This window comes from Sardina pilchardus, chromosome 24 (assembly GCF_963854185.1).
Source record: "Sardina pilchardus chromosome 24, fSarPil1.1, whole genome shotgun sequence".
Classification (NCBI taxonomy): Eukaryota; Metazoa; Chordata; class Actinopteri; order Clupeiformes; family Clupeidae; genus Sardina; species Sardina pilchardus.
In genome coordinates, this window is record NC_085017.1 from 28377164 (window position 1) to 28387163 (window position 10000).

The 10000-nt window shown below is 52.0% G+C and overlaps 2 protein-coding genes across 2 annotated transcripts in view; one reads left to right on the forward strand and one right to left on the reverse strand.

The window, feature by feature from the left end:
* Positions 1–4646, forward strand: part of rbbp4 (retinoblastoma binding protein 4) — a 10252-nt gene extending 5606 nt beyond the window's left edge. The window contains exons 7-12 of the mRNA XM_062529574.1: positions 232–358; positions 1821–1898; positions 2368–2444; positions 2533–2590; positions 3018–3128; positions 3540–4646. Coding sequence (XP_062385558.1) covers positions 232–358; positions 1821–1898; positions 2368–2444; positions 2533–2590; positions 3018–3128; positions 3540–3602 — 514 coding nt within the window. The 3' untranslated portion in view covers positions 3603–4646. The remainder of the gene's footprint in view (positions 1–231; positions 359–1820; positions 1899–2367; positions 2445–2532; positions 2591–3017; positions 3129–3539) is intronic.
* Positions 4647–8389: 3743 nt separating this feature from the next.
* LOC134072361 (uncharacterized) overlaps positions 8390–10000 on the reverse strand; it is a 6550-nt gene continuing 4939 nt past the window's right edge. Inside the window, exons 2-3 of the mRNA XM_062528993.1 lie at positions 8956–10000; positions 8390–8596 (exon numbers count right to left, since the gene is read on the reverse strand). The exon at positions 8956–10000 is cut by the window's right edge and continues 522 nt beyond it. Coding sequence (XP_062384977.1) covers positions 8390–8596; positions 8956–10000 — 1252 coding nt within the window. The remainder of the gene's footprint in view (positions 8597–8955) is intronic.

Here is a 10000-nt window from a genome sequence, read left to right on the forward strand (position 1 = left end):
GATATGAAAATTAAATTTAATCTACAACAAGTGTGTGTGTACGTACACATGCATGGATATGAAATGTCATCAACAAGAATGTGTGTGTGTGTGTGTGTGTCTGTATGTTCAGGTAGATGTGAGACTTGCATGTAATCTATGATAAAAGAGTGTGAGTGTGAGTGTGAGTGTGAGTGTGAGTGTGAGTGTGAGTGTGAGTGTGCTCATGTGATCCTGTTCTGTCTACCCCAGCTGGGACACCCGGTCCAATAACACGTCCAAGCCCAGCCACGCGGTGGACGCACACACTGCCGAGGTCAACTGCCTGTCCTTCAACCCCTACAGCGAGTTCATCCTGGCCACCGGCTCAGCTGACAAGGTCAGCCTTCAGCGCTGAGCAGCACAGCACAGCACAGCACACTGGTATAGGGAGGAAAGGTCAAAGTTCAGAGTTCACATCTCAACGATAGCGGGATGAGTTTGCGACCCGGAATTGTGCAATTCCGGGCTAAGAACATATCAGAATCTCAGAAATAACAATGATGTATGCAGTCAGCTTAAGACAAAGATACTTAAGGCGGAGCAAGATACGTCGTCGTAGTTCATGTCTATTGGCCGCAAAACGGGGATCACTTCCTCTGCATAAAGGGGGTGTGTCATGCGCGTCATGTCCATAGACTTCAATGGAACAGCTCTGAATAAAGGGGGATTTTGCCCCCCCCTCCCTCTTGTGATTCGGCTTCCAGGAAGTGGCTTCTCATGAAGTATCTTGCTCCGCCCTTCATGATCTTTGCTTAAGACGGCTGTAGGCGGTTACATGAAGTCGAATCCCCCTACTGGTACAGAGAGGAAAGGTCACAGTTCAGAGAGGAAAGGTCACAGTTCAGAGTTTGTATACTGCCTTCATGCCAGTGGTAAACACATACCCCTTTTCCACCGACGCGGTTCTGGTGCTGGTTCAGAGCCAGTGCCAAGTCTGGAACCGGTTCTTTGCTTTTCCACGCAAAATAACCTGGCTCTGGGCCAGGAAAACTGGTTCCAACTCGGCACCAACTTCGAGCTGGTCCAGAAATGAGCACCAGTTACGTCAGGTGTTGGGAGCGGGATATCAGCAAATCCGAAGCTTGCGTTGTCCACCGAGGCGGGAGTAACAAAAAAAATAAGATGACAATGGCAGTGGCTCCGGGGGTCGTAGCTTGAAATATTCAATGTGAATAAAGGTTTCTTCACCACTTTTAATTTTGATACGGTTTATTGTTTATATGCGACACAAATGTGTCCAGAACACACAGATCATTGTAGGTTACTGTAAGCTCCCGAACGGTAAAGTTAGCTTGTTGACCCATTAGAACCAATTGAAAACACATAGCAACTAGATACCTAGCATGCCGATATGAACTGTGGTGTTTCTGGTCAGGCTAACTAGACGTTGGCTAGCATGCTTTTCTAGCGACTGCAATAAATACACATGCAACATTTAGGGCACGTCCGGTTTTATTCCACAAATGGATACAGTGATACAGTTGAACTCTCTCGACATTTGAGCTTTTTGTGCTCAAAGTTAATCGTAATAAGTTTCTCCACCACGTCTCCATTTCTGCCGGTTGTTTTGGGATACAAAAGCGCACGTAAACAGTGAAGTAGCAACGCAGCACTACTCTGGAACTCAGTCTGTGGAAAAGCGAGCCGGTTCCTGTTGGCAGGTAGCACCGGTGAAATTGGAAGGTGATTGTGTATGGTCTGCTGAGATAATGTGTTTGGAATTGTGTGAGGTGTTAAGTGCGGTCCTCTGTGATTGACGTGTGTGTGTGTGCGCGCGCGCGCGCGTGTGGTCCTGGCAGACGGTGGCTCTTTGGGATCTGCGAAACCTGAAGCTGAAGCTGCACTCGTTTGAGTCGCACAAGGACGAGATCTTCCAGGTAGGACCCGTTGAGTGGCGGCAGCAGCACTGCACTCCTGACCCAGTCCACACAGAACCAGAACCCCGACCCAGTCCACACAGAACAAGAACCCTGACCCAGTCCACACAGAACAAGAACCCCGACCCAGTCCACACAGAACCAGAACCCCGACCCAGTCCACACAGAACCAGAACCCCGACCCAGTCCCGCAGAACCAGAACCCCGACCCAGTCCACACAGAACCAGAACCCTGACCCAGTCCACACAGAACCAGAACCCTGACCCAGTCCACACAGAACAAGAACCCCGACCCAGTCCACACAGAACAAGAACCCCGACCCAGTCCACACAGAACCAGAACCCTGACCCAGTCCACACAGAACCAGAATCCCGACCCAGTCCACACAGAACCAGAACACTAGCCCAGTCTGCCTTGCAGTGTAAATTCCCAGTTTCAGTGAAGCGTGTGTGTGTGTGTGTGGTTTAGGTCCAGTGGTCTCCCCATAACGAGACCATCCTGGCATCCAGCGGGACCGACAGAAGACTCAACGTCTGGGACCTCAGGTAGGACACGCCCACTTCCTGTTGGAACCCAAGAGTGTGTGTCCGTGTCCGTCTGTGTCCGGTTCTCATGTGTGTGTTTGTTTTGCAGTAAAATTGGAGAGGAGCAGTCGCCTGAAGATGCTGAGGATGGTCCCCCCGAGCTGCTGGTGGGTCTCACTCACACACACACACACACACACACACACACCCACACACACACCCTAACGAGCATGCTGCTCTGATTGTGTAAGAGTGTGTTGCTCACGTTGTCTGTCTCCTCAGTTCATCCACGGCGGCCACACAGCCAAGATCAAACACACACACACACACACACACACACACACACACACACACACACACACACCCTAACGAGCATGCTGCTCTGATTGTGTAAGAGTGTGTTGCTCACGTTCTCTGTCTCCTCAGTTCATCCACGGCGGCCACACAGCCAAGATCAAACACACACACACACACACACACACACACACACACACACACACACACACACACACACACACACACACACACACATCCTAACGAGCATGCTGCTCTGATGGTGTAAGAGTGTGTTGCTCACGTTCTCTGTCTCCTCAGTTCATCCACGGCGGCCACACAGCCAAGATCTCAGACTTCTCCTGGAACCCCAACGAGCCCTGGGTCATCTGCTCCGTCTCCGAGGACAACATCATGCAAGTCTGGCAGATGGTAAACTAACTACACACACACACACACACACACACACCATTCAACAACACTCAAAATAACTACACGCACCATTCAACTGCATTCAAAATAACCACACGCTCACCACACATTAACTAAATGCCGACTCACCCGACTACACATACAGACATACGCACACACACACACTCAATCAAAATCAATTTCACACCTGCACACGCAACCATACACTAATCAACCACACACACACAGTACATTAGTACCACACGCATACATGTCAAGTACACACACATGAATTGCACCTGCTTGCCTATTAGATCGCCACAGATCAATTCTTTCAGCTGCCCTTGATTCTAGTTCAGTTTGTGCTCACTCCCGCCCCGTTAAATAACTGCTCCAGAACCGCAGCTTACTTGGAACCCTGTTCTCTTGCAGGCGGAGAACATCTACAACGATGAGGATCCAGAGGGTGCGGCCGACGCCGAGGTCCAGGGTTGAGGAACCTGCAGAACATTGGCCCCGCCCCCAAACACAATCACCCAACCTGCCCATCTCATGACCGCACCCCCAACCCCATGGCCACACCCCCACCCCATCCCATCCCATCCCCCCCCAGGCTAGAAGGCCTGCACACCCCTTTCCCCTGAGAGGAGGAGGAGTTAAAACTCCGGCTCACTAAATACTGCGGCAGATTTCTCACCTCAGAAAGCCCCAGGTGTTTTGTACTATGTAAAAAAAGTATTTTTCTAAACGGATTGGTTTGTCCCCACCCCCATTATCAGGTGAGGTAGTGTGTAGTGCCCTGATTAGTGTGCTTGGCCTTCTGTGTGTGCTGTTGATTTCCCAGCTTGGCTTGTTCCCCCCCCCCTTCAGCTGATAAAGATGAACAGATGCTAATGCTAGCGGCTAGCTGGTAAAAGTGAGAAGATTCTAAAGCTAGCATCTAGCTGATAAATTGAGCAGTTGCTAATGCCAGCGGCTAAAAGGTGAAGGAGGCTGTTGCTAATGCTAACAGCTAGCAGGTGAAGATGTGCAGTTGCTAATGCTAGCGGCTAGCTGGTAAAGACGAGCAGTTGCTAATGCTACCAGCTTGCTGGTCAATATGAACAGTTGCTAATGCTAGTGGCTAGCTGGTAAAGAGCAGCAGTTGCTAATGCTAGTGGCCAGCAGGTAAAGAAGAGCAGTTGTTAATGCTAGCGGCTAGCAGGTGAACATGAGCAGTTGCTAATGCTAGTGGCTCAGGCCCAGGCAGGAGAGGAGGGCAGATGTACTCTCTTCCATCGCATTGTCTCGCTTCATCTTGACATGACACCACCAGCATCTCTCTCTCTCTCTCTCTCCTCTCATTCTCTCTCTCTCTCTCTCTCTCTCTCTCTCTCTCAGCAATGACTTTTCTACTTCTTTTTTTAAGTACTTGTCCCAGTGGTTTTGTTTATTGTCTTTTTAATATTGTGATACACTTGTGACTTTTTTTTTTTTTTCTGTGTTTCTCTTCTCTCTGTCAAGTCAGTTGTACATTAAGAATAAATTGTTTTCATTGAGGCTTTGGTCGAGCGTCGTTATTTTCTGGAAGACGTGACTCATCTGATTAGTGGCGCCGTGTGTCGTCCCAAAAGTGCCACGGCTGTTTACGTTAAGGTGGCTGAAGAGGGGTTCTTTCTGCCTGTAGAGGTACAGCACTTAGCCAGTCTCGAGTCTTTCATCATTCTCTCCTCTTGTTTAGCTGTACCATAGCAATCGCCATATATGGCCAAGTCTCGGCTGAGTCTCACAGTAAAGGCACACACACAGTCACTCGCACAGTTTGTTCAAAGTCTTTTATTAAACGCTTGGATCATTTCAACCCACTCATGGGGAGCAGCCTGTTCTAGAATGTTCAGTGTACTACATAGCAGTCACTCAAGGTTCTAAAAGTAAACAGTGACATCTACATTCTGAGAGCGGTGTTGACCACAGGGGTGTCGACTCGTCTCAGGCAGTGGGGACGGATGTGTTGGAATGGGACCTTGTGGGATAATGAGGTGGATTCGACTTCATGTAGCCGTTGTCTTAAGACAACCACATAACGTGGTTATTTCTGATGGAGTTTCTGATACGTTTCCAACCCGGAGTTGTGCATTCGTCATGGTTGAAAACATATCAATCTCACTAATAACCACGTTATGTAGTCGTCTTAAGTCGAATCCACCTATTGATATGCTATGTTGTTGACCGTTTCCTGTATTCCTTTGCTGTATCCACTGATGAGTAAACAAGGCATATAGGTTCATGTGCTGATGTGTGCTGCTCTTCCTTCGTCTTCAAGAGTCTGTTGTTCACCAGCGTAGAGAGCACAGTAGTAGTGTATGCAAACATGATGTTATGGTTGGTAGCACAGCAAACCTCGTTTCTTCTTTCTGCATCTTCCTTCCTGTGGGTGGTTTGTAGTGCTACGTTTAATTATTCTATGTCCCTTCCTACCCAAAATGTCGAGGGGGCGGACGACTGGATTTGGCCCCCGGTTCGTCATTTTGACACCCCTGTTGTAGAACAGCCCTCTTCTACGAACTCCAACACACAATGGAGCTAGCGCTAGAGCTAGAGTGGATGTCCGTGCAGCTTTTGCTACAGATATGCAGTAAGAGAAGAAGCCATTCCATGCTGACAAACCTTACTGATTCTCCCCACACACACACACACGACGCATACACTCCAAGCACACATACGCTGACAAACCTTATTGATTCTCCCCACACGCGAGACGCATACACTCCAAGCACACATACGCGGCCCACCCACATACTTACAGCACATACTCAACTCAAGTAGCCCCCTCGACCACACACACACACACACACACACACACACACACACACACACACACACACACACACACACACACACACACTGACTGTCTCAGGTCTGCACCTCCACCATAGAGGGCTGCTGGTTGCTGTGGTCTCCAAGAGCTGGGGGCTTCACCTCCTCATGGTCCTCTGGGCTGGCTCTAAACACACGCACGCACACACACACACACACACACACACAAACACACACAGAAGCATGAGACTGCAGGCAGAGATCTTACAGGATACTACTTATGCTACACAAATGGCTGCCCTCAGTGTAAAGGCAGGTGTTCACCTCACCTGCCGAAGCAGCTAACATCTCCCCAGGTGTACCCCTCACATATGGAGGTAGCGAACCCCTATTCAAATGTCCCCCCTTACCTGTAGAGGCAGCTAACATTACTCAAATGTCCCCCCTCACCTGTAGAGGCAGCTAACATTACTCAAATGTCCCCCCTTACCTGTTGAGGCAGCTAACATTACTCAAATGTCCCCCCTTACCTGTAGAGGCAGCTAACATTACTCAAATGTCCCCCCTCACCTGTAGAGGCAGCTAACATCTCTCCTCAGGTGTTCCCCTCACCTGTAGAAGCAGCTAACATCTCAGGTGTTCTCCTCACCTATGGAGATAGCTAACATCTCTACTCAGGTGTAGAGGCACTTAACATCTCTCCTCAGGTGTTCCCCCTCACCTGAGACGGCAGCTAGCCCAACATCTCTCCTCAGGTGTTCCCCCTCACCTGTAGAGGCAGCTAGCCTAACATCTCTCCTCAGGTGTTCCCCCTCACCTGAGACGGCAGCTAGCCCAACATCTCTCCTCAGGTGTTCCCCTCACCTGAGACGGCAGCTAGCCTAACATCTCTCCTCAGGACAGGTGTTCCCCTCACCTGAGACCGCAGCTAGCCTAACATCTTTACTCAGGACAGGTGTTCCCCCTCACCTGAGACGGCAGCTAGCCTAACATCTCTCGTCAGGTGTTCCCCCTCACCTGAGACGGCAGCTAGCCTAACATCTCTCCTCAGGTGTTCCCCTCACCTGAGACGGCAGCTAGCCTAACATCTCTCCTCAGGTGTTCCCCTCACCTGAGACGGCAGCTAGCCTAACATCTCTCCTCAGGTGTTCCCCTCACCTGAGACGGCAGCTAGCCTAGCATCTCTCCTCAGGTGTTCCCCTCACCTGTAGAGGCAGAGCTGCTTCAGGAGGTTGTTCTTCAGCGCCTCCATCTCTCTGGTCTTCCTCTGCTGCAGCTGCAGCTCCATCTTCAGCTGCCGGCTGCTGTCCTCCAGCTGCACCACCGTCTCCTGGGGAACAACACCACAACAGGTAACACACCTGGGATGCCACAGCAGGTAAAGCACCTTAGACATCACAAGTTATACACGTGGGACAGCGCACACATTAGAGCTTAACTCTGCTTCTTGTAATGAGGCAGACTCTGGAGCTGGCTGACGCTCTGTTGGTCATTTCCGTACCTTGTAGTGGAGGAGGCCGAGGTTCTAATGATTAGTTCCGTACCTTGCAGTGGAGCACGTTCTATTGGTTCCCTACCTTGTAGTGGAGCAGGTTCTAACGGTTCCGTACCTTGTAGTGGAGCAGGTTCTAATGGTTCCTTACCTTGTAGTGGAGCAGGTTCTAACGGTTCCATACCTTGTAGTGGAGCAGGTTCTAACGTTTCCGTACCTTGTAGTGGAGCAGGTTCTATTGGTTCTGTACCTAACAACGGAGCAGGTTCTAATAGTTCCGTACCTTGTAATGGAGCAGGTTCTATTGGTTCCATACCTTGTAGTGGAACAGGTTCTATTGGTTCCGTACATTGTAGTGCAGCAGGTTCTATTGGTTCCGTACCTAACAGCGGAGCAGGTTCTAACGGTTCCGTACCTTGTAGTGCAGCAGGTTCTATTGGTTCCGTACCTAACAGCGGAGCAGGTTCTAACGGTTCCATACCTTGTAGTGCAGCAGGTTCTAACGGTTCCGTACCTTGTAGTGGAGCAGGTTCTAACGGTTCCGTACCTTGTAGTGGAGCACGCTCTCGCGGCGCTGGTCCTCCATGAGGCGGAAGCGCTCCTCCAGGCAGCTCCGCTGCAGCCGCAGGCGGTCGTGCTGGTCGCGCAGCGGCCCCAGCTGTGAGCGCAGCCCCTGGGTCTGCTCCCGGGCCCGCCGCACGGCCTCCTGCCCGCCCTCCCTGCGCTTCAGCAGCGCCACCAGCCGCGGCTCGTACCACTGCTCCAGCGCGCTCAGCGCCCCCTGCAGGTAGTGAAGTGTAGTCAAGTCAAGTCAAGTTTATTTATATAGCGCATTTCATACACAGAGGTCATTCAATGTGCTTTACATAAACAAAAAACCAAACAGTAATAGCAGATAAAAGCATAGATGAGCAAAGAGGAATAATAATAATAATAATAATAATAGTAATAATGATAAAATAAAAAAAAATAAAAAGAAAGCAATAAAGAATAATTAACATAAAAGACATAAGGCGACCTGCAGGTAGTGCTGCAGGTCGCAGGAGGCGCGCCGGCCGTCGGAGAGGTCGGTGGAGGAGGAGGAGGCGGCGTTGTTCTCCTGCTGCTGCTGCTCCTGCAGACGCTGCAGACGGCTCGCGTGCTCCGAGCGCAGCTGGGCCGCCTCGTCCGTCAGAGCCTGCACCCGCGCCTGCAGCTCCTCCTGCCGTGCACACACACACACACACACACATATACACATACACACACACACACACACACACACACACACACACACATATACACATACACACACACACCCACACATATACACATACATATATGCATACACACACACACACACACACACACACACACACACACATATACATATACATATATACACAAACATACATACACATACACACAGACATACACATACACACACACACACATAAAGATAGCTTTATGACACAGAGCAACAATCATTGGAGAAGACTACACACAAACAAACACACAAACCCGCACACAAACACACACACAAACACACACAGAAGTGAGGGAAGACCGGCCCTCTCTCACCTGTACGTTGCTCAGCTTCTGTGCGTCATGTTTCCGTGACGACAGTTCCACCTGGCTCTGAGCGCAGGCCCTGGCCACGGCAAACAGCTGCCTCTTCAGCAGGCGGATGCTCTCCTTCAGGTCCTCCCTCTGCAGGCCGCAGCGGTCCAGCTGTGTGTTGGCCTCGGTCAGCTCGTCCCGCAGTACCTGCACCCCCTCCGCTAGGGGGCGCTCCAGTTCCAGCAGCTCCGTCACCAGCTCGTCCCGTCGCTGCTCCAGACGGCTCACCTCTGCGATGCAGTCCTCGAACAGCGCGCCCAGCTCGCCCAGGTCCCGCGTCACCACCGCCTCCGGCTCCACAGCCGTCTCCTCCGTCACGGGGCCCACCTCCATCACAGGGCCCACCTCCGTCACAGGGCCCACCTCCATCACGGGGCGCACCTCCGTCACAGGGCCAACCTCCGTCACAGGGCCCACCTCCGTCACAGGGCCCACCCCAGCCTCTGCAGTCACCTCCATCCCAGGACTCACCCCCATCCCAGGTGTCAGCTCCGTCACAGAGCCCACCCCTGATGTACGCGTGGCCTCTGCCATATTGGCGGCGGGACAGCCTGCCTTGTTGTGAGTGCGCCGCTCTAGTTGTTCCCCCGCCGTACGCTGCTGCTGCAGCTGGGCCCGCTCGTCTCCCTCACCTGTGAGCCGCCGCAGCGCCGAGTCTCCAGCGCTCATCAGCGCCCTCTGGTGTAGCAGGGCAGCTCCTGCAGCGCTGCTCCCTCCCTCCAGACCCCACTGGCCCCCCACAGGTGAGAGGTCAGCTGGCAGGATGCCCCCCAACATGTCCCCCTGCTGCCCCGGGGAGAGGAAGTAGCCGTCGGCTGGCAGGATGCCCCCCAACATGTCCCCCTGCTGCTGCCCCGGGGAGAGGAAGTAGCCGTCGGCTGGCAGGATGCCCCCCAACATGTCCCCCTGCTGCTGCCCCGGGGAGAGGAAGTAGCCGTCGGCTGGCAGGATGCCCCCCAACATGTCCCCCTGCTGCTGCCCCGGGGAGAGGAAGTAGCCGTCGGCT